At 43.5% G+C, this 25,115-nt stretch overlaps 1 protein-coding gene across 1 annotated transcript; it reads left to right on the top strand.

Moving 5' to 3' along the window:
* Positions 1 to 4,205: 4,205 nt before the first annotated feature.
* On the top strand, positions 4,206 to 24,121 carry GPR143 (G protein-coupled receptor 143). Its single transcript, XM_029079645.2, has 9 exons — positions 4,206 to 4,759; positions 6,247 to 6,356; positions 7,146 to 7,240; positions 8,728 to 8,820; positions 11,511 to 11,620; positions 12,647 to 12,755; positions 14,361 to 14,478; positions 15,839 to 16,082; positions 23,568 to 24,121. Exons 1-9 carry the CDS (start codon positions 4,519 to 4,521, stop codon positions 23,681 to 23,683), a joined length of 1,236 nt encoding a protein of 411 aa, XP_028935478.1. The 5' UTR covers positions 4,206 to 4,518; the 3' UTR covers positions 23,684 to 24,121.
* The last annotated feature ends 994 nt before the right edge of the window (positions 24,122 to 25,115 follow it).

The raw sequence follows: 25,115 nt of genomic DNA, 5'->3' as shown, positions 1-25,115 counted from the left end.
GGACCCAGATCTCTCAAGACACAGGATGGGAGTAGCAAAATGACCTGGACGATATTGGAAGCATTAGCACAGGCAAAGCCGATCAAGGGTCCTCCCTTTATCCAAACGGTTCCAATCCAGGATGGCAGGCTGTCTAGCTGGGGCAATAGCAACAATATTCAATAAATACTATTGATTGGCTAATAGAAGGAAACGTTGGTGGGAAAACATGAAATGAATCTGTCAAACAGGCAGGAGAGCTAAAGCTTATTAGTGGTATGTGACTCCCCAAATCCCAGGTTTGTCTAAGTGTGACAGACCCAATGGGTAGTATTTCATGTTTGCCTCATCAATATTTTGGTCAAAGCCAGATTACTTCCATCTGAAAAAAAATCTCTCCACAATATATTTGCTTAGAAAATTACCCTCAATTAAAAATCATCATAATAAAATGGCATAAGTAGTGTGTGCGCCAAGCTCTGCAGTAGGCCCTTGTATAGATACAAAATACACATGTTGGATGCAGTGTCTGCCCCACATGGGGCTCACAATATGAGGTTTGGGGTTATCTCATCCCCATTTCACAGATGATGAAATTTAGGCCCAGTGAGGTTAAGGTCACACAGCATGTCAATGGCAGAGCTAAGACTAGAACGTGGATAGGTGCCCTGTTCTTTCCACTTGGCCACATTGCCTCCCAAAATACTGATTTAGGATATCAATCAATGGTATTTATTGAGTGCTTAACTGTGTGCATAGCATTGTACATAGTACTTGGGAGAACAGGAAATAACAGAGTTGGTAGACATATTCAGAAGCAGTGTGGCTCAGTGAAAAGAGCGTGGGCTTTGGAATCAGAGGTCATGGGTTCGACTCCCAGCTCTGCCACTTGTCAGCTGTGTGACTGTGGGCAAGTCACTTAACTTCTCTTTGCCTCAGTTACCTCATCTGTAAAATGGGGATTATCTGTGAGGCTCACGTGGGACAAATTGATTACCCTGTATCTGCCCCAGCGCTTAGAACAGTGCTCTGCACATAGTAAGCGCTTAACAAATACCAACATTATTATTATAACGAGCTGTCATGTGTATACTGCACCAACCATCTATCGGAACACCCTTTTAGCCTATTTTTTCAATGGTACTTGTTAAGCACTAACTATGTGCCAGGTACTGTATTAACATGACATAAGAGAGTAGCTACCAAGCTCCTTTCATTAGATGGCAAGCGAGGTTTTAACAAGAAGAGTCACTGGCTGTTTTAACGGTTTTCAGACTGTCAGGCAATCCATCAGTCAATCATATTACCTGAGCACCTCTACTAAGCACTTACAAGACTAGTAAAATTATGTCTAGTATGATTACTAGACATAATCCTGCCCTCAAGAAGTTTATAATCTATCAATTCACCAGTTGTAATCAAGATATTCTGTTTTGACTAATCAGTGGTATTTATTGTGCACTTACTATTTACGGAGCACTGAACTAAATAATAATATTAACGTTGGTATTTGTTAAGCACTTACTATGTGCAGAGCACTGATCTAAGTGCTAGGGTAGATACAGGGTAATCAGGTTGTCCCACGTGAGGCTCACAGTGTTCATCCCCATTTTACAGATGAGGGAACTGAGGCACAGAGAAGTTAAGTGACTTGCCCACAGTCACACAGCTGACAAGTGGCAGAGCAGGGATTCGAACCCGTGACCGATGACTGAATGGTTGGTGGAGTTCAATACAACAAAACTAAGCCTCCCAAATAAAGACTCCTATTTTATGCATGACCCACTTATGATGGTGGAGTTCTCTACTCTTGAAAATGCCTGTGAGAGACCAAAAATAGTAACAATTTTATCTGCAACTATATGACACTCCAACCTAATGCTCCCACTTCAGTAGTGCCTAAGAAGTTCCAGGTTAATTACTGCTTCTTGGTTGCCCCACCCCCCAATTTTTTTTCAGGATTCTCCCCGATTCATTCTTAGTCATACGCTTGATATTTTTATTTTTCTAATGATTATGTTTGAGGTAATTCCTTCTAATTTCAGGTCTATAGAATGACTTCACTGTTCACAAAGGCAGATTCAAGGGGTTCCCACATTATGATCCCTGGTGACTTTGTTAATATAACCAATAGTCAGTAACATTTATTAAGGGCTTAAAATGTATAGAACCATTGTACTAAGCTCCAGGAAGAGATATAAGAATGTTGATTCAGACATGAACTCTGACCCCAAGGGACTTGTAATCTAAAATGGGGTGGGAAGGAGATCAGACAACCAGGGAAAGGTCAATAATTAAAATAAATCAGAACCCATGAAAGCAGATAAAATAGAAGCAGTTGTGAGAACATGCACCAACAACACTTTCCTGGCTCTGCCACTTGCCTGCTGTGTGATCTTGGGCTAGCCACTTCAAGTCTCTGTGCCTCAGTTTCTTCACCTATGAAATGAGGATTTAGCACCTGTTCTCCTACCCCTTTAAATTGTGAGCCCTATGTGGGATGGTGACTGTATTCTATTTTCTTTTATTCTATCTGCCCCAGCACTTAGTTCAGTGCTTGGCACATTACCAGCCCTTTAAAAAATACCAAAATTATTACCATTAGAGGAGCTGCAGTGGGGAAGTAGGAGGCAGAGGCCAGAGATTCTTGGATTCTGAAAATCTGAATCCTCCACTATCTGTACCTGAGGACCAAGATAAAAGCCTCCCCCTCCCCCTCTCCCTCTCTATTAGAATAATTGACAAGACATACTCTTCAGCAGTAAGGTAAAATACTCACCTTTCACGTAGAAAAACCTGGGATGAAAGTAAAAAAAAAATTAGTTCTCCAGGAGAAACAACCTGTAACATAAAGAAATCAAACTGATCTGGTGTTTTCATTTCACTACAGTGAACAAATCTAATTATCAGGGATCTGAGGCAAATCTACACTGGGGTATTTCTTTAGATTTTTGTGAGCCACAGTACTGTAGATGTTGGTTTATTAAAGTTTTTAGCTATTTCTGTCTTCTGTAAAAGCAGCCACAGTGGAAGGTAGCAGTACTTGCTATCCATGAGGTGCCCTTACTCTTTTAGAGCTGCTACCCATTGTTTCAGTAGAGCTTTCTATTTGTCTCCTGAGAATGTTTGCTCCTGGAAGCTTCCCACTAGGTAGAGAAACTCCTGACTAGGGACCAGCTGGGTCTTATTTAAAATTTCAGGGCAAGTGAGGTATTTTAGGGAGTGATTTAGAGCAGGGATTTGGTGGTAGCTCTTGTGGGATGAGAAATAGCTTGGTAGAAGTTTTTCTGACTACTAGAATGGATTGATTATGGAGGGTCCTGAGGAAAACTTACAGAAGGGTATTATGTTTAAGAAGAAAAGGAAAATGATGTGGAGTCACTATTTGGGAATCACAGATGTGAATGCTAGAGAAAAATAGGTTCATTTGACTAATTATATTTATTGAGCACTTATGTGCAGAGCACTGTTTGAAGTGCATGGGAGAGTACAATATAATGGAATTAGCATCCAGGTTCTCTGCCCATAATGCATTTGAGAGCATAATTCAAGGTTCAGGGGCTGATTTTCCTTCTCACCCAAAATAAAATGTCACTTGAGGAAAGTTGAGATTTTAAATTCCCAAACATGAAGGTAAATGCCCTACCATTTTCACCTGGCAAAAAGGTTAACCCAAATTCCAGCAGAACCAGTTATATGTGGTAAGGGATGTTCCTGGAATCAATCACAAACATATACTGAGCACCAACTTGGTGCAAAGCACTGTTCTGAGTGTTTGGGAGAGTGCACTAGAATAGTAGACAGAATCCCTGCTCCCACAAAAAGAAAGGAGAGCAAATAGCCATGCAGCTGGGATCAGTATGCTGTACCCTGTTTGTAAAGAACCCAGCGCAAAAATCTTTTCTATGCTGGCTAAAAGGGAAAGGGTCTCTTGAGCTATAGGGTGGGCAAGTTGAAAATCCTCTCATCAGAGATCGGAGAGGGGCCTGTGAGGCCTAGAAACCTAAAACAGTTTATTCCTGGTGCCCGAGTGCCTACGAGTCAGAGTGAGAGATTTATCAAAGGCCAAGTCAGGAAGATTATTGGTGAGCCAGAAATTTGCTCTCGTCAGGACTTGTGGAGACAGGAAAGGCAGGCTGGAGGCTGTGGAATGTTTTTTAATTAAGCCAAAGGGAGAATATTGGCGAAGAGTTAGAAACCCAGCTTTTTAGTTAAGATTTCCAAGGTCATAGACTCCAGCCCAATCTCTGTTTCCCCCTTGGTACATCAAGGAGGTTGGGAGCGGGGAGAGGACCCCCACTGCTTTCTGTGGGGAAGGAAGGAAAAATAGCCATGGATTTCACGGACCTGCCTGGCTCTGAGCTGCTCTCTGAAAAGAGAGACTGCTGCAGGGGGTTGGTTTAGCATGAGCCATGGCACATGATTTTTCAGCGCGTGGTCCCTCAGGGCACACATGGGGGAGAATGAGGAGGAGGAGGCTAAGGCTTAGACAAAGCTCTATGCAGCAGGAAGTGTCTCTGCTGTTGCTTTGGCCCTTCCATGGCTTCTCCTAGGCTGGAGACCTTCTGCTGCCCCAACCGGGATGCAGCCACACAACTGATGTTGAATTTTCAGCCTCAAATTTTCAACGGCGTCTGCCTGGGAAGTGCTTCAGCCAACCTCCTGCTCAGCATCTTCCAGCTCCTTCCCAAACGAGGCCAAGGCCCCAGGAAACTAACTCAAACCTCCTCTGCCAGCATCCTGCTCTTCATCTCTGCCTGTGACCTTCTTGGCTGTCTGGGTAAGCAGGCGTCTTCATTCTATTTCATCTCTGGTTATCATTAAATCTTATCATGCCAAGACTGCAGGCTGAGGAGAGGAAAAGAGACTTCCTCCTTCTTGGCCAGGACAGCAACTAGGAAGGAAAACATAATTTAAGCTGTATTAATTGGGCGAATAATCATTTTTCCCCTCCTGGGGGGAGAGAACCAGTGGAAGGATGGGAGAAGAGCTTGAATAGCTCTTGATTTTGTTGAAATTTGGTTAGGAGAAACACACAATTTTGAAATAGACTTGAAGTGTGTAGTCATGCCAGTTTGAGCAATCATAAAACTCTGGATCCAGGTGCTGCTGGATAATTCATAATTTTAAACTAACAGTTTTACAATGAAGATTGCCATTTGCTTAAAATAATCCCTTTCTCCTCCGGGCAAGCCTCCTAACAACACACCTGAAATCTGGGCCATCACTTTAGCTAGATGCTGTGCCTTATCATGTTTGGTTCATGAGAGCAAAGAGTTCTAGGAAGGCACCTGAAAAGCAGAGGAGCCTGACTCCTGGAAAACACCAACTGAAATGCAAAGGTGGGAGGCATTCTGTGTTTCAGATTTGGGGTGAAAATTAATTGAGGTGATGCCATCCCAAGCTCAGGTTTCCATTCTACTCTGCTGTGTCATCATGGTCAAATCACTTAACCTCCCTGGGTCTCAGTTCTTTTGTCTGCAAAACAAGAAGAGTTAAATTGGATCCATACTTTTCTCCCCAAGTTGCTTTGAGGGTTAACCAGAGATCTCTCCTTTCTTTGAGTTCATGAACAGAAAGGCAGGTGTGTCAGGACCAGGATTTATTCTTGTTTATTATTAAAAGAAATAATGAAGTGAAAAGAAAAAGGCAGCTTGGAAGTAAAAAACAAAAAGCAAAATAAAAAACCCACAGCTCTCCACAGGTGTTTTGTTGCCCTCTGCCTTCACTTTGGATGGTTCTCTAAAAATGGAATAAAATAGTAGGACTTTAAATACCACTTTGGCCAACAAAACAGCATGCATTAAAATGGAAAGTTTCATTTTTCATAGGAGTTCAAGGTACATAAAGAGAAAGATGGAAATCAAGATCTTTGTTTTAGAAAATGTAGAAAGGAACTGCTCGAGAGAGAGAAAAAATAAGCCTGGTAAAAGAGAAGAAGCGGAAAAGCCTTAGTTGATAATTTTCTGATAATTAGGATATGCCTTTTAAACATCTCAGCTTGAGAGTTGTTGGGGCAAATTTGGATAAGGAGCGAATTTGCTCAATTAAATGAGGTTAATCCATACAACTGAAAATGCTCGGTTTTAGTGGCAGATGCTGAGTGAATCAAACAAGCGGATGAAGTTGAAAGCTAAGCAATTATGGTTTTGTCAGATTAACCCAATTCTTTTGGCTTTAGGATTCTGGTCAGTCTCTCTCTGGCTACAATTTTTCAAACTGCAATGGTGATCCAGGCTCTGAAGGTCAATGAATTCTTCCCTTTAGGTGTAATATTCAGGTCCACAGTGTGGTTAGGATTCCCAGATTTCGTTGGAAACATCTCGGTGGTGAATGGGACAGATGGATGGCCCTCAGCTTTCTGTGTAGGGAGTGCAGTAAGTACAACTACGGAGACTTTCTGCTTGAGTCCTACTATTGTTTATCTACATCCTCTCCTTTTTTCCTTTATCAGGTCATGGCACAACTGGGCAAGGGCAAAGGCAAATGTCTCTACCATATTAAATAGAACTCCTGCTCAGTCTATTGTAGCAGTCATAATGCTTAAGTGCTTATTTTGTGCAGAGCACTGTACTAAGTGCTGGGAAAGAACTCCCGGGTGGGCTCGCAATCTAAAATTGATCTGTCTAAAGGCATCAAGTGGTTTTTGATGTTCTAATTCTGTTCTTCTTTATGATTTTTCTCCTTCCTCTTTCCCCCACTGCCTCCTCTTTACCTCCCTCCTATCCCTTTATTTCCTCACTCCTTTTTTCTTCATCTTCTGTTTCTTTCACCTCTCCTTCTCCCTTTTCTCCACCCCATCCCTGACCACCTCTCTCTTCCTAACTCCACCTAAACTGAGATATTCCTAACAACTCTAGCATTTTTTAAAAATTTATTTAAATGAACAGATAAGCATTTGGACTTTACAGATCCTTTTCAGTGCATTTTGGTACTTAATTCTGGTACAGGTCATACCTGAGATCTGATAGATTAAGTGCAGTCAAATCAACTAAGCAAATGCCATTTATCACATGATGGATATTATCCTATACCCACGTGCCTAACTGAATGCATTTGCAGGGTGGTATCAGTAACGTCAGGGGCAGAGCATTTAGAATGCTTTATTTCATGGAAGGCTTGGGAATCTAGTGACTTCTTCAGAAACAGTATTCTTCCTTTTACAGATGTGGATTCAACTGCTGTACAGTGCTTGCTTCTGGTGGTTGTTTTGCTATGCTGTAGATGCCTACCTTGTTGTTAGAAGATCAGCAGGCTCAAGGTATCCATTCAGAACACATAATAATTTCAAACTGGATCATCATGACTGATTCTACTTTCATAGAGAAATTGGGAAAGACAGTTCTCCAATACTTCTTATTACTGTTTAAAATCACACCTTAATGCCTACATTGAAAAGAAGTATAAAGGGTTAAATGGATGTTTTCTGAAAATAGAAAATGCAAACTTTATGAACTTGCCAAATTTTAAAATTACTCAAATTATATATTTCATATCATAGAATGGGAGCACTGTGCAAGACAGAATATCTGATCTAATTCTCTCATAACTAGCCTAGTGCTTAACACAATGCTTTGATACTAGCCTAGTGCTTAGCACAATATTTTGACACCAAGGAAGCGCTTAATAAATATCATTATTAGTATTGTTATACTGCATACAAATATAAATTCAAAGTATCAGATTGCTAGGTCATTTAACAAATACAAATATACTCTGAGTTGTAAAGCATCACTTGGCGCTATTAGACTTAAAACCGTATATCTTAAAAAAAAAAAACAAAGCACAGAAATATTCAGGTTTCTGTGAAAAATAGTGAAAAATGCACCCCAACTTCCAATGAAGGCTGTTGGTGGTGGCGGTGGGTTTTTGTTTCGGGTTTTTTTTTAGAGAGAGAATGTTGGTATTTGTTAAGCACTTACTATGTGCCGAGCACTGTTCTAAGCGCTGGGGTAAACATAGGCGAATCAGGTTGTCCCACATGGGGCTCACAGTCTTCATCCCCATTTTACAGATGAGGGAACTGAGGCACAGAGAAGTTAAGTGACTCGCTCACAGTCACACAGCCGACAAGTGGCAGAGCTGGGATTTGAACTCATGAGCCCTGACTCCAAAGTCCTGCTCTTTCCACTGAGCCACGCTTCTTCTTCCAGCATTTGTCAAGATTGTGTCCACATTCAAAAGCCCGGCCAAGAGTTCTTATGGAATTGTAGGCAAACACCACTATTGCCCCCATTTGCAATTTGAAACCCAAATTAAAGTCCCTAACCTTGCTCTGACCTCTCAATAATCTCTATCATCAATTATATTTACTGAATACCTACTGAGAGCAAAGTACTTGTTGCATTATATGTGTTACAGAATATAGGACCTAAAAGTCAAAATCCTTAACCTCCAGGGATTTACAATCAAATGGGGGAGGCGGGAAAATGCAAAATCATACACAACTCTTGGGGGCAGAGAAAAGAAAGAGATAGTTGCAATGTGGAAAGGCAAATAATTGAATAAATACGTAGAGTACAAGACATTCCTTCCCTGAATGTAACTTTTTAGAGCGTGACTTGGATATAATGTAATGAGAAATAGGGAAACGTAGTTATCATAAAATAGTTATTACCTGATTATCTCATGATATGTCAGTAGGAAGCCTATTACCAGTGGTCCATTAGCATTACAGAGACAACGAATTGTAACTATTGGTCCTGAATCTAACTGGTCCTTTCTCCCCTTTCTTATCTTTCCCCCCAGTACAATCTTTCTGTACCACTTTATGGCCTGGGGTCTGGCCATACTGCTCTGCGTGGAGGGAATTGCTATGCTTTACTACCCTTCTATGTCCAGGTAAGCTTTACCTTGATGTGGCCTCATTCATTTTGTCAGTCAGACGATCAGTAGCATTTATTGAGCACTTACTCTGTGTGAGTTTGAGAAGCTCATGTGGGAAGCAGCTTGACCTAGGGGAAAGAGAGGGAGTTTGGGAGTCAGAGGACCCGGGTTCTAATCCTGACTCCACTACTTGCCTGCGGTGTGATCTGAGGCACGTCAGTTAACTTTCCTGTGTGTCGGTTTCTTCACCTGTAAAATGGGAAAGAAATGCTTGTTCTCCCCTCTCCCTTACACTGCAAGCCCCATAAGGAACAGTAACTGGGTCTGACTGATTAACTTGATTTCCAGTCAGTGCTTGGCCTGTATTAAGCACTTAACAAATACTATTATTATTGCTCTGTGTAGAGCACTGTGCTAAGCATTTTGGAGACTGTGATAATTAGTAGACACAATCCTTGTCCTCTGATAGAACCATTTTCAAAAATGTATGAATGCAAAAAGGCACCCAAAGCCTAGAGACTAGAAGGAAGCATCAGAAATCAATAGCCTATAAATCAGTGATATTAACTGAATGACATGTGGACTTGCATTGGATTACAAGCACTTCTTTCAGTTAACAAATACCATAAAAAGAGAGAGCTCAGGTCATCAGATTTTTTTTAAGTGCTTACTATGTGGCGGCACTGTACTATGCCCTGGGGTAGATACAAGCTTATCAGGTTGAACACAGTCCCTGTTCCACATGGGCCTATCTCTTCATACCGACCTATGAGTTTTCCAGCAATTTTAGTGCTCATTTCTGTGTTAAAAAGTTCCCTTTTTAAATCACTAGTGCTGAATGCTTATTCTTTGCAGACCACTGTACTAAGTACTTGGGAGAGTACAGTAGTTACAATCCCTGCCTTCAAGGAATCTACATTCTAGTGGAGGGGGGAGAGAAGGAGGTAAATTACAAGTAGGGGAGCAAGAGTTTAAAGAGAAACACAAAAGTGTTGAGTGAGCAGAGAGTCTCTAAGTGTTTGGGGGTGAGGACTTCAGAGTGTAAGTGGTGCAGCTAGATGAATTAAGGAAGGAAGAGGAGAGATTAGTTAGGAAAGGTTTCCTGGAGGAGATGTGATTTTTTTAGTAGGGGGAAAGGAGGGGTTTGCGGGATGTGAAGGAGGAGGGTGTCCTTGGGATGGAGTGCTTGAACAAGAAGCTGATAGAGGGGGAAGTAAAGAAGAAGGGAGAGACATATTAGAGCAAGACAAGTGAGTAGATTGAGTAGAGGAGCTAAGTGTGATGCCTGGGTTGTAGTGGGCGGGGAGTGGAGACAAGTAGAGGGCAGAGAGATCTTTATAAAGGCCAAAAGGAACTATCCTCTAGACTGAAAGCTTGTTGGGGCCAGGGAATGTGTCTCTTCTGTTGTTTTGTTGTTACTCTCCCAAGTGCTTCATACCTTGCCCTGCACACAGTAAGTGCTCAATAAATATGATTGATTGATCGGAGGAAGAGGAAACATTGTTAGGTGGAGGGTTAGGAGGGAAATTCTCTGTCTCTTTTCTCTCCAAATTCTCTGTCTCTCTCTTTTCTCTTTTCCTTCACCAAATCCCAGGACCTTCTCCACCCACCCTGCCACCTTGATTTCCAGGTGGATCTTAGAAAGTGGGAAGCCCTTGGGCTCATTAAGTTCTCCCTTACAAATGACCCAATTTTGATATAACTCACTAGGTAGCCCTGGCCTATTCCTTCAATGAAAGCAAGTGGCAGGCTTGTCCTGTGGTCTCCAATTAACATAAGGAAATTAGAAACAGAGAGAGGGCCAGGGTCACTTGTCTATGGATAAAATTATGTCTTCTTAATCTCAAGGGGTTCATTACTCATAATCTTCTCATTCCGCCATTGTCACACCTTTAGTCACTATTTCTTGTGTTAGGTTCATCTGGCCAATTTCTCTCTGAAAGGAGACCTTAAAAGGAATAAAGTAGAATAGAAGTTGGAATAGACTGTGGACTTCAGCATGAGTAGGAGTTCTAATTCTCGATGAAAAGTGTAAATAGAGAAGTCAGACTCAATCTCCCACCTCTCAAACTTGGGCTACACAGAGAGCTTTGAAAAAGTCCTCTTTTCACTGGGCCATGCTGTTTCTCAGCCTGCTGAGCTGTGTTTATAGTAAGCACTCAGTAAATATTATTCCTAATAGCATTACTACCTACATAGGCTATCAGGCTAAATTTAAGATCTTTGCAAGGCCCAGTTGATTCCATCATAGTGTAAACTCCCTGCAGACAGGAAATGTGTTCTCTGCTTCTGTTGCATGTCCTGTCCTAAGTGCTTCCCAAGCACTCAGTGTAAATAAACCATTGCTATTGTTGTCGCTATTGCTGAGGAAAGGCTTCATGAAATTCCTTCTCTTGCCTTTACCTCTTAGAATTTCTGCGAGAATCTTTAGCTCCTTCCCAGAGAGAGTTCATGGATTCTCATCTTTGTAATAAATATGAGTGTGAGTCCTCGTTTCCTTGCCCATTTGTGTCTCGTTTCTTGTTTTCAGCACAAAGGCGTGAGTCAAATTTCCTTCTGGTTGAGTCAGAAGTTTAATTTGTGCATTTCCCTCTTTGCTTTCACCTTTTTATCTGGGCAGCCTGATAAACAGGAGGACTTTAGCCGGGAAAACTCAGTCTTTGCAGTTCGAGAGAGAAGGCCACAGTTTTGTTTTTTCCCCTCAGCTGTGAAAACGGTCTGGAGCATGCAGTCCCACACTACATCACCACATACGTCCCACTCCTCCTTGTCCTGGGACTTAACCCAATCCTGTTCCACAGAACGGTCACTTCAGGTAAAAACCTTGCTGCTGGTACAGTAGAACGATTGATGGGACTTATTGAGCGTTTACTCTGTGCAGAGCACTGTGCTAAACTCTTGGGGGAAAGTACAGTAAAGTCGGTAACACGATCCCTGCCCACAAGGAGTTGACAATCTATATGGGGAGAGAGACAGGCAATGTATATTACAGATAAGGGAAATGGCAGAGCATAAGAATATGTACTTAGGCCTTGGGGGAGAGGGATTACACAATGACAGGAAGGGCTTCAGTCCAGCAGCCCTGAGACAGATAATGGGGCAAAATGGCTTCTAATCTGGTGTTTCCTAAAGTGAGATTTACAACATGCCAGCCTCCTGGGACCTTGCAAGATGTCTGTTTCCTTCATTTACCATCTACATGGACATCATAAGCGTCTAAGACTAGGGGAAACCTTGTTGTAAGGAAAAAAAAAAGGTTTCCGAATTTAGTCATAGTCAAGAGAAATCCTTGGCAAATACATTTGGTCGTTTTCTGCTCTAGTCCACTTTCAGCCATCAATCCCGGGCTTGCTTGTTAAACTGGAGCTGATGCCATCATCTGATTTCGTCAAGGCCTGGGATCTGAGAGGTCACAAGGGGATCATTTCTGAACTTATTACAGTGCTTAGGCAGTAAGCGTTCAAGAAACAGCACTGATTGCCCCCTCACCACATGGCCAGCATGCTTACCGGAGATCAGAGTACCTACGCCTCAAGAGCAACAGGGAAGGCTTCTGTTTGGATCTCTGTACCACAAAAATAAATGTGTTCTGGGAGGCAGGTCAAGCTTGGGGGTTGCAGTGTGGAGGGGCTAAATCAGTACATTTTCTCCTGCATTATGTTGGATGACGATGAGTTCAACCCCAGAACACATAGGGGCAACAGTTTTGATATCCTAGAGGTATTGTTGGCAGAGTGCCCATTCTGTCTCCTCATCTGCATCATTCTTAGTGGCCTCAGAGGGGACTCCTGTGACTAATGAACAGGATTTTGTTTCAGTAAATATCCCTCGTCTTTTTCAGTGGCCTCTTTGCTGAAAGCAAGACAAGGCATTTACACCGAGAATGAGAGACGCTTGGGAGCAGTGATTCAAGTCCGCTTTTTCAAGATTATGCTGGTGTTTGCTATTTGGTAATATTTTTGGACATTTTGTGGCTTGGGAAGTGGGGACGGATATGAATGTGAGCTGTTTCACCTGACCCAGCTGTGAGCTGGACGTTTCACAGAGAAGTAGTTTTAGAAAGGAAACCTTTGAAGCTGTGCTAGCTGCACTTGGAGGAAATCTACTGAGGACAGGAAAGTGAGGCCAGAGTGCACTAAGCTCTGGGAAGCCGTTCAAGTTTGCTTCAAGCACACACGTGACCTCTTAGAGGTTCCTCACCAGAGTTAATGCGCAAATGGACCTTTTCCAGGGGACTAATAGTATCAAATTGCAAACTTCCCTGTGAGAAGCAGCTTCACCTAGTGAAAAGAGCATGATTCTGTCAGGAGAAGTGGGTTCTAATGTCAGCTCTGCCACATGCCTGGTGAATTACCTTGGGCAAATTGCTGAACTTCTCTGTGCCTCAGTTTCCTCATCTATAAACTGAGGATTAAGTATCTGCTCTCCCTCCCCTTTAGATTGGGAGCCCCATAGGGGACAGGTATGAGTGGCTTATATCCACCTGAGTACCTAGTGATGGGGATAAGAGAGCTTAACACATACCACAGTTATGAATTATCATTAATAACCCCCAAACGTGTTACTGAAAACACGTGGACGCTTGAGGCCAAAGTGTATTCTTAGCCTAAATTATCTGAATAATTTGCTAGTGTAGAACTAGCCATAATGCAGTCTGATCAGGCACCCCCTCTGAGAATGATTAATTATAATAATGATATTTTTTAAGCAGTTACTCTGTACCAAGCATTGTACTAAGCATTGGTGAGATACAAGATTATCAGGTGAGACTGTCCCTGTCCCTCCTGGGGCTCACAGTCTTAGTAGGATTTATCTACCCCAGTTCAGTTCAACAAGTACAAGAAAATAACCTCAAAGAGAAATCCTCCTGTAGAACCTACAATCACATGAACTCTAGCTGCCCTTGTGAATCTGGTACCAAAAATTAGTTACCAACCAGGTTAAACCCAAGGTTGCAAACATCTAGAGTGGGAAAGGTATGCTGATTCAACAGGCCTTGGTTTCATCCTGTGCAGACTTGGTCTCTAATTTTTACATATCTAGTTATAGTGTTGCAATGTGTGTTTTCTTTGGGTCCAAGACCTCCATGTGCTAGGTTATGAATTGCAAGTTAGGAGAATTTTGCAACAGGAAGCATCCAATCCACGATGAACCCCTTCCAGTTGGGCTCTCTGAAGCATCGTGGAACACGGGAGTTTATCGGCTTTTGCCGATCTCTTGGCTGGAGGCGAGGAGGAGGATGGATTTCTCAATCTAAGCATTCCTGATCTGCTGTTCCTTCACACTGCTGGTTACGAGCACTGTCTCCACCTATGGGCAGGGAATGTATCTGCCAATTTTGTTGTGTTTTACTCTCCCAAGTGCTAAGTACAGTGCTCCGCACAGAGTTAAGTGTTCAGTAAATATGATTGATTGATCAACTGCAAACAGAAGTGCAGTTCCCAGCCAATAGCATCACAACTGGGCTTTTAGCAGGATGCTAGGGGATGGTGATCTTCAAAAACTAAGTCCCTCTCTCCTGTTTGCTTTTCCCTGCTCTCTCATCCTCCCCACAGCTGGTTGTCAAATATCATCAATGAGAGCCTTTTGTTCTACCTTGAAATGCAGCCAGATATCAATGGAAGCCCCTTGAAAAATGTCAGAAATGCAGCCATGATCACGTGGTTTATAATGGTAAGTCAACCTGGAATTTTCCTGTGCCTTGGAAATTTTTTTTTTTGAAGGTGGGGAGTGGCAATAGAGGTCACTGTTTTGCAAATATGGCCTCAGGGGTTTGGAGCAAACCAGAGTAAATATTTACACTCTATTTGAAAGGATGAAATCCTGCCATATGAAAAAGGGCTTTTGAACAAGGCAACTCAAGTTTAAATATAAAGTTATATTAAACTTGTCTTCTGGAGTTGTGCTTTGTTCAGATAAATTCTGTGAACTTAGCACAGGAAAGAAGGAAATAAAGAGTATCTGTTTCACAAACATTTTTACCAGCCAGCTCAGGATTTTATGTCCAGGATTCTATAAACTTGGGGCCTCTGAGCTTCTCGTGAATACTGCTAAAATAGTGTGCATGGCTGGGATGACAGGCTAATATATGGTTGAAATAAACCTGAGAAATCGGCTGATAAGGCTAAGGTGATTTTCAGTTCAGTTTTCATTTTAATTCTAATTAGTGACACTATTTTCACTCTCTCTCCCTATCAATCAATCAGTGGTATTTGAGAGCTTACTGTGTGTAGAACACTGTACTAAGAACTTTAAGAGTACAATAGAATAAGTAGAAAGCATCCCTATGTCCAAGGAGTTTACAGTCTAGAAGGGGAGATTGACACTACATAATAGGTAGGGTGAAACCAAAGCACATAAAGATCTGTAGATAAATGCTGTAGGGGAGCTGGGTCTGGGCCAAGGATCCAAATGCATAGGTGATGGCAGAGGGGGAGAGAATAGGATGAGGAGATGAGAGATGAGTTGGAGAAAGTTAAAGTATCTGGTTCTCTCTCCCATTTAGACTGTGAAAGTCATATTGGACAGGAACTATGTATAATCTGATTATCTTGGATCTACCCCTGTGTTTAATTGTAGTGAGTGCTTAAATCCTTCATTACTATTATTATTAATTATATCCTGAAGGAGTTGTGATTTTAGAAGAGCTTTTGAGAGCAGTGGCCTCATAGACGACATCACTGGGGTTAGTATCCCTAGTCATGTTAGATCCTTGGGACTGAGGCGAGCAAGCCTCATTACCATAACCATAATCTAGATGAACATCTCATATCAAAAAATTCCTTTTAGCAGTAATGGAGAGCAGGTATGCCCGAGGAAGATGGACAGGAGGAAATGTGGTGAGGAGGGACACGAGATAGCAGGGGCTGGGTTGTCTGTCAGGCATGAGGCCGACAATCTCCAGAAGCTCCATCTCCAGCAAGGGCCTCCATCCTGTGTGAAAACCATCCTTTACCTGAGGCTTCTCAGGTGACTCCACGCCGCCGATGGAGTGAGACTGAGGGGTCATCCTATGCTCTCCTTTTCCTCATAGGGAATCCTGAATCCGTTGCAGGGCTTCCTCTTCTCCCTGGCTTTTTATGGATGGACGGGATGTCACTTGGACTGGAAGTGTCACCAGAAGGAAATCCAGTGGGACTCGATGACCACGTCCGCTGCTGACCACGCCTACAGCTCTCCCGTGGGATCGTCTCTTAACTATGAAAGTTACGCCCCGGGGAAGACTGTGGTGGTGAATGGGAACAATTCCGATGAGGCCTTAGGCATGCTGTCTGAAGGTAACGCGTTACCCCCAGAATCCCCCATTTACCAAGGGTGGTAGTGTTCCGGAAGAAACGGCCCCCTTTCTCCTGGAGTCACAGCGATGGTGGGATCATTCCTGTGGAGACTAGAAACCGATCTCCAGAACACTTGGTTGAAATACAGAATGTCTCAGATTCTTCTTTAGGGGAGGGAAGTGATGGGTGCTCACCCCTCATCTTCCCCTTATGAAGTGGAAGTGAGGTGTGTCTCTGATCCTACAGTGTTGGGGTGCATGTCTTAAAATACCATGTGCCTTGTGATCTTTCCCGGTGTATTAAATGAAATGGTTTTGACTTGAGTTTTTCCACTGGTTCCCCCCGACAGCTGCTGGTTGGTGATTTGATTTTGGCTAGGGTTGAGCGCAGGCTCTGCAAAACAAATTTTCATTCACGGATGTGATCTGGGAGCAGGGCAGTTGGGTCTCGGGGACCCGGATGTAATGTCTGCTGCTGCAGTAGGGGGCTTAAAATCTGCCCCTCACTCAAGACAAACATCCAAAGTTGTGTTGTTGGCCTTCAACATGTACCTCTTGTTGAAATGCTCAGGATAAATTTTTCAACAGAGAAAATGACCTTTAGGCCAATTCTAACTCTTAGAGCTGAATAAAACTGAGGGCCTGGAAAGTTAGGGTGGGTAGTTGACACCCGGAGAGTAGTGCTCTTCCTGACTGCTGTAGTGGGTTATGGGGGCCGTGCAAATTGTAGAGACCTGCAGAGTGCTGCCTCAAACCAGTCTGGACCAAAAGTAATATCATTTACTGAACCTCCAATCACTGCAGTGTGCTGTATTTAGCAATTAAGAAGTACAAAACCAAGAAGTAGCATGCTCCCTACCCCAAGGAAGCAGTGTGGTCTGGTGGAGAGAGCAAGGACCTGGTTCTAATCTCAAGTCTACCACCTGCTTGCCATGTGACCTTGGGCAAGTCATTTAACTTCTCTATGCTTCAGGTCCCTCATCTGTGGAATAGGGATTAAATACCTGTTCTCCCTCCTACTTAGACAGTGAGCCCTGTATGGCACAAGATTAAATTGGGCTAAGGAGCAGGGTAGATACATAAGAATTAGATCATACACAGCCCCTTGTCCCACATAGGGCTCAGAGTTGAAGAGAGAAGGAGAACAGGTATTTTATCCCCATTTTAAAAGATGAGGAAACTGAGGCCCAGAGATATTAAGTGACTTGCCCAAGGTCACATAGCAGGCAAGTGACAGAGCCGGGATTAAAACTCACGTCTCCTCCTAGTTCTGCATTCTTTCTTCTAGAGCATGCTGCCTCCCGCTTTCTAGAAGTGTTTGACCACATCCATTTAAAGAGTACTAATAGAAGCCCTGTCCATCTGCTAGTTTATTAGCCATGGGTACATTTTTCTCATTGTTACTTTCTGGGTAGGAGGGGGTGGTGTCTGGGTGAATATTGATTAAAATGAAAGTTTCCTTTTGTTTCAGCTTAAATCGCTATGGGTCCCTGGGTTTGTAGGCTATAGTTTAAATCACATTTACTTGGTTGGCTAGGTTTGGGGCACAGTTGTGGGGAACAATGCCAAAGCTTCTTCTGACCTAAAAGGGATGCAAATGATCCCGAGTTGGTTCCCCTCCAAGTCTCCAGATAGCCTTTGACAGCACTCTGGTATTCTCCAAATAGGGTCTTTACACATCCTGGGTAGGCCAGGACATTTTATATAGAAAAACGTTTCATTTTCGACAGAAAAGTCAACAAAAACTTAACGACTTGTCCAAGCAAAAATAAATGCATTTGCACCATTCCAACATTTGGCTCCAGATGTTTTCATTACAATGTGAGAATCTAGGTCACCAGGAATGCAGAGTTGTTGCACCTTCAGATAGTTGAGGCTGAGACCGCACAACTCTCATCTTTCTTTCTTTGACAGGGCCACCATACCTTGGCGTCTCAGGGACTCGTTTGATTGTAACAATTGTAGAAGTTGTTCAGTGTTTACTGTGTCCCAGGCTCTGTACGAAGCGCAGGAAATAGAAGATACTAAAGTCTGATGTGGTCCTGGATTTATTCTCAATTGATGGCATTTATTGAGCACTTAGTACTGTGCTCTGCACAAAATAAGTGCTATTCTCCCGGCAAGAGACTGGCCAGTTCCTGAGCCCTCTAGGCTGCAAGCTGGTTGTGGGCAGGGAATGTGTCTGTTTATTGTTGTATTGTACTCTCCCAAGGGTTTAGTACAGTGTTTTGCACACAGTAAGCACTCAATAAATACATTTGCCTGACTGACCTTGAGTCCATGAGACCCAGAAAAAAACACGTGGTTGCATTTCCAAGTCCCCAGGTCCATCCACTGGGAGAAAGTGAAGTTACTGGTTTCTTCTGCTCCCACGGCTGCCCCAGCAGTCAGAAAAGTTCAGTAGGAACTTTCACCTTAATTTCTGCTGGGAAGAAAGGTCATCCATGTCATCTATCTTGGATGGGGGGAAAGCATATCCTCCTCCTCCTCATCATAACAATGGTATTTATTAAGCTCTTACTGTGTGCCAAATGCCAGACTAGATATATTCAAATCAGCACCTAGCTCTTACTATAAGGAGAAAAGGCCTATATTTTAAAGATGAGGAAACAAGCACAGAAAGGTTATGTTACTTTGCCCTAGGTCACACGGCAAGAGAGTGGGAGAACTAGGATTAAAATCCTGGTCTTCTAAATCCCAGTTCTATGGTCTTCCCTCTAGGCCACAATGCCTCTGCCGCAGTGACAAATGTAGCCCGAGAAATGCCTATCAAAGGACCACTTCCAGCACTACCTTTTGCCCTCTGAGGAAACCTCTCTGCAGATAAATTCCTGAATCTGTCTATTTCCCCTATCTTTTATGTATTTTTTAATGCTTGTCTCCCCCTGTAGACTGTGAGCTCTTTTTTTTTAAATGGTATTTGTTAAGTCCTTACTACGTGCCCAGTCCTATACTAAGCACTGGAGTATATACAAGGTAATTGGGTTGGACCCAGTATCTGTCTCACAGAGGGCTGGGTCTTAATCCTCATTTTACAGAAGAGGAAACAGAAGCACAGAGAAATTAAGTGACTTGCTCAAGGTCACACAGCAGAGTAGTGGCCTAGCTGGATTAGGAATCTGGGTCCTCTGATTCCCAGGTCTCTACTCTTTCTCTTAGGCCATGCTGCTTGTAGGCAATGATCACAACTACCAACTCCCATACCTTGTACTCTCCCAAGTGCTTAGTACAGTGCTCTCCATGCAGTAAGCATTCAATAAATACCAGTGATTAATTGAAATGAGAAAATCTTACTGCCTGAGCAGGGTGGAGACACCCTAAAGGCCATAACAACATTTGCCCAGTGTTTGGTGAGATAGCATGAGCCCTGGTGGCCTATCCCAACTGTCAAGACCCCCCGGACCCTCCTGCCTTGTCACTAATCCTTACTAGCCTCCCCTTGGGGATGGCCCCCACCAAACCCCTTCTGGGTCATAAGGTCTGACCTTAACCTTGAGTTTAAGGTTTGGGAGCCTGCTGTGTCAAAGAATAATGAATGCTGAGGCTTATATTTTTCACCTCCCAAAAAAACTGCTATTTCCTATCTTGACCCACCAGCAGAGGCAGCTCAAACTCATTTCCTGGGCAGGCCCAGGCAAGAGGTAGAATCTGCACATTCAGGAGAAAACCTATTGGAAAACACGATGAAACCTGGCACACCCATTCTGTAGCCCTCTGCTTCACAAGGGGGCTCCACTGCTACTGAGCTAGAAATGCTTGGGCCAAACTGGGTATCAATGATCACTCACTTCTTGGGGCCACAAAAAGCAGCACCACAGGCTGCTGGTAACCACACACAAGCCATGTGGCCTTTTAGGAGCAGGGGCCTGGCATCTTCTGATTGGCCAGGGATCTCTGCTTTGGCAACATGCAGAGGTTGTGTCAAGGCCAATACTGGGATGGGATGATAGAGTAGCGGCAGAGGCGGGCATCGCCATCCACCTGACGGAGCTGGCTGAGGTGTCAGTCCGTTTAGTGGGGAGAGCTCAGTAATGGTGGACATGCTAAGAAAATTGAGGCAGGGAACCCACTCCGCTCCCTGCCCGTGTTGGAGGGGTGGCAGCGGAGGCAGGAAAACTCAGGGCTTCTTGAAAACATAACATTCCTGCTTCTGATTTATTGATGTCATCCTTCTGGAATTACTTTCCCCAACCATAACTGGAATTCACATTCTTTTCCTCCCCTCCCATGGGATCTGTTTGTTTCTCCACATCACTCACATTTTTAAAAATATACCCAGAGATATACTCTCAAAAGAGGGTCTAGAGGTCATTTCTTTGAAAAGGCCCGTCTAGATCCAGATGAAAGATAGCAGCCTCTATGATGGGGCATACCATCAGTGGTGCCTTTGGGGGTTAGCATTTTTTTTCACCAAGTTTGATCTGCTCCAAGCATCCCTCTCCCTCTCCACCTGTTTTCGTTGAGAATGGAAACTACTGCTCTCAGATTTTATTAAGGGCAGTACTGGAGTTTCTTAGAATGAGTTTTCCAGTTAGAGAAGGTTTTAAATTGTTCTTTGCCATTTAGAATTCCTCAAGGTTGTAAGCTCCTTGTGGGCAGGGAACATGTCTACCAACTCATTTGTACCGTGCCACTCTCGAGGACTTAGTATACTGCTCAGCATACAGGAAGCATTCAGTAAATGCCACTAATGGTTTGACCATTCTGGGCATTCAGCCATTTTGAAGTTTTTACCAGGCAGTACTGCTGGGGCATGGCTATTTGTAGCCCAGAACCCAGCGCATCTCTGGGGCTCACAGCCTGTAATGACCATCAGGGTGGGGTGGAATTGATGCTCTCCATTCTTGGGAATGAGGCTGGTTTATCTATAGGCTCAGGAGGATCCCGAATTTCTTGAAAGCGGGAGAGTTCTAGGGCTCCTTCCTGGCTTCTAATACTGACTTGGGATACTACAGATTGTCTATGAATAGTCCAGAAAAATAACAATAATATTTGTGATGTTTCAGTGCATACTATGTGCCAAGCTCTGTACTAAGTGCTGGGGTAGATAGAAGATAATCAGGTTAGAAGCAATCTCTGTCCCACATGGGAGCTCACAGTCTAAGAAGAAGGGAGGACACGTGTTGAATCTCCATTTTACAGATGAAGAAACAGAGAAATGAAGTGACTTACCCAAGATCACCCAGCAGGGAAGTGGCAGAGCTGGGACTAGAGCCCGGTTGCCCTGACTCCCAGACCCCTGGTCTTTCCACTAAGCCCTGGTGCTAGGGACCGGGAAGGGGAAGACAGGGCAGATTAGTGTAGCTTCACAGAGGAAAAGAAAAAGAGCATCCTCAATAAGCCATTCCTTATCCGAGTCCAAAATGCATTTGGCAGTCAGTTCTGGGGGAGACTTGTGTGTTTCTTTCCCTGAATGGATTTCTTTCCCTCACCACCTGTCACCCACAAACCAACCGGCAAGACTGTGCAATTCATTTTGTCTATGAACCCGGGTTCCTTGCTCTATCTACAACATGAGAGGCCCTTTTGAGACACTCTGCCTACATTGCGGGGGAGAGGGGGTGCACCTGCATTTGTGTGTGTGTGTTTGTGTATTGGTGTTAGAAGTTCGATGACCCCATCCAGTAAAATGTTGAGGAAACAAGTCCGCTTGAAGGCCTGAAAGCCCCAGTCAAGTCTTAGATGGATTCTCCAGGGGATTGGATCCAGGGTACAGTCTTTCCTTCTCTAGCACCCTGCTGTTAAACTCCCCGAAACTAAATTCTGAGCTATGCTCTTGGATAGCAACTATCCAGGCAGAGACAGCAGGTGACAAGGCCACAGACTACAAAGGGATCAAATTCAACACCTTAAATTACAGGCCCTGTAGGTATACTGTGGTGTGGAATCTCTTACAGGGGCCAAAAAAGCCAGGCAGAGGGCTAAAGAGAAGGAAACAGAAGCAAGGCTTTCAGGCTAACCACATGCTGCTAGAGCAAGAGGGATTTGGGTCAACAAACATCCCCAGGGTTTAGAAAAAGTATCACGCATATTATTTTGACAATTTAGACACTGACACATGGGTAAAAACTGGGGGAAAAAAGGGCTCGAGAAATTTTGATGATTGGCTGTAAATAGTCCTTCCTAGAGAGCTTTAGGCTCAGGGTAAGAGTGATGCAGTGATGCAGGTAAGAGTGATAGAACAGCAACCCACTTTAGGGCGAAAATGATTTAGGTTAACTTTTAAGCAGGAAGCAGTCTCTGAATTCCAGGCAGGATTTCACTACAGCAACCTCTGTGCAAGAAGCCCTTTTTCTTTCTGAAGCAGTGACCAAACAAATTTTCTCTTCAATAATAATGAAACAAGGAAGGGGAGAAGAAAAGCCCTTCAAAGCCCCAGTGCTCAGTGATGTCTACAAAGCACAAGGCTGTGTGTGGGAATGTCCCAGGCTCAGACCTTGATCAGATGCCACCATGTGATATTATGATACACATTTTTTCAAAAAAACCACATAAAACTCATGGATGTTCCCACGCGTTTGGGACTTCAGAGAGCCCAGGGTTAATCGAGATCATTCCGTGCTCCTATGGCTTCTGTCACCTCCTCCTTTTTCTCCTGGAATGTAATCAGAGGGGCCAGAATGACAGGAAGAGGGAGTAGCCCAGGTCATCTAGATTATTCCTCTCCTCCTGAATAGGAGGCTTCCCTAAAGGATTCTTGGAGGATGGGCCAAATTTTGCTCCATTGCTGGACTACTCCTGGGGGTATAGGGAAGTCTGGTGACTTGTGGAATTAGCTGCACTTCTCCAGGGCTTGGAAGGGGTGGGGGGTGGGGGTGGGGTGCGGATAGTGAGAATGGTAGCTTCTCTTTCCAGATGCAAACTCGTGAATTCCAGGGTAGTCTCACTAGCCCCAGCTTCGTACTGTACTGAACACTGAATGGCAAGAATGGATCCCAAGCAAAGGGTTTTTCGTTCTAATGGGCAACCAGACCCATTAGCTTCAAAACAATTTTTGTCCCATCTCACCTTCCCTGGGCATTTCTGGACACCTGTTTTCCCTCCTACTTACTCTATGAGCCCCATGTAGGTCCTGATTATTCTGTATCTACTCCAGCCCTTAGTACAATACTTGATGTATGGTAAGAACTTAAATGCCACAATTATTATTATTATTGTCACTATTTGAGAATGAATGACAGCAGGATACCCCACGTACTGCTGTTCAGTGAGTTGAAATGGGGAATATAAACAGGGAGGACAAGCTACGAGATGAATCTGGCCCATAAAACAAAAGTACGTAAAGGTAAAAGAGATTCATCATACAATGTATTTTCATAGGAGATATCGTTCACTGGGTGGACTTTGAACTCAAAATGGAATTTGAAAAAACTCCATACCATGTTAATAACCTGAAATGTGTCCATCTTTTCCCAGGAGATGCAGTGCTTCCCTAGACATGGGAATTGAGGGAAATAACCGACTGGTTTCTCCATTTTGCCTTTAGGTTCCGATGCCAGCACGATTGAAATCCCTATTGCGAGTGCATCTTATAACCTAAAAGATGTTGATGCCACTCTAGAGACCCAGGGAAGTCATGAAAAGCAAGCGCTGGTGAACTAGAGAGATGGATTCCAGTGCCATTCCGAAGGACCTCTTTGAGGATGTCCCGTTTTACCGTCGTCCTTTCTTCCCCTCAGCACAACTGCCTCACTGTGACTCCTCCCTGCAGTCTGAGTTTGAGGGCTAGAGAGGGATGTCTTAGTGGAGAATTCTTTGAAATTTCTCTTTTTAAAAATTTTTATTCTAAATAGTCAAGCTGACTGTGTTCTTTTTGTGGAGAGGTGGGACAAGTCAACCTGGTTAACTAGTCTAGCTAGCTTTCCCTTTCCTCTCAGTGACCCTGAGAAAGTGTAGGCTTAAAGTCCCTCAGCATTCTGGGACATCTGAACTACAAATCCCCAAATGCAGAAGATAAGAAAATGAGCAACCACAAAGTACTATTTATTGAACGATCAGTCAGTGCTAGGCACTGAATGCTTACTGTGTGCCGAGAAGTTTACTGAGTGCTTGGGAAAATGCAACAGAGTAATGTGATGTGCCAGAGCGAGGCTTAGTGGAAAGAGCACGAGCCTGGGAGTCAGAGGACCTTGGTTCTAATCCCAGCTCTGACACTGCCTGCTGTGTGACTTTGAACAGGTCACTTAACTTCTCTGTGCCCCAGTTCCCTCATCTGTAAAATGGGGATGAAATACCTGTTCTCCCTCCTTCTTAGCCTGTGAGCTTCCCTGTGGGATAGGGACTGTGTCCGATCTAATTAACTTGTATCTACCCCAGCACTTAGAACAGTGCTCAACACATAATAATCATTTAAAATGAACTACAATAGCTGAGGGTTGGTAGAAGGAAACTGTCCAATTTACTAGTATAGTCCCCAAACTTGGATATTTGTAAATTTGTTTTTAACTGCCCTTTCTAGCCTGTAAAATCTAGGGCCGTCCCAGCTTAACTGGAACATAGGGCTAACCTGGGTAGAGTCCAAAATGCCAAATTCAGGTTCCTTCTTGAATAAACAAAATGGCTCTAATGCAGCTTATCAGGTGTCGGATTCTCTTTGTGGGATGCAGCTCGAGTCATCTAGCTCCAGGAAGATGCGAGTAAATAACTATTACTAGTCACTGGGTGTGCTCACATCACAAAAATCAGGTTGTAGTGAAAATGTCCTAAATCATGTATACTGCCACGTATTTGTGGTGGAACATCACCATAACTAATGGCAAATTTGCTTCCTGTCCTGATGCTTTGTATTTTTAGAAAGACCCTTAATCTCTCTATAGGGAGGCACAGTGGTGTAGTGGAAAGAACACGGGACTGGAGTCAGGAGACTGGCTTCTAGCCCAGCTTCACCACTTGCCTGCTGGGTGACCTTGGGCAAACCACTTAACTTCTCTGTGCTTCAATTTCCTCACCTATAAAACAGAGATAAAACACCTGCTTTCCCTCCCTCTGAGACTATGAACTGCATGTGGGAAAGGGACTCTCTCTGACCTGATTA

This window comes from Ornithorhynchus anatinus, chromosome 15, assembly GCF_004115215.2.
Source record: "Ornithorhynchus anatinus isolate Pmale09 chromosome 15, mOrnAna1.pri.v4, whole genome shotgun sequence".
Lineage (NCBI taxonomy): Eukaryota > Metazoa > Chordata > Mammalia > Monotremata > Ornithorhynchidae > Ornithorhynchus > Ornithorhynchus anatinus.
The sequence above is the reverse complement of the archived record's forward strand: the minus strand, read 5'-3'. Positions and strand labels throughout refer to the sequence as shown.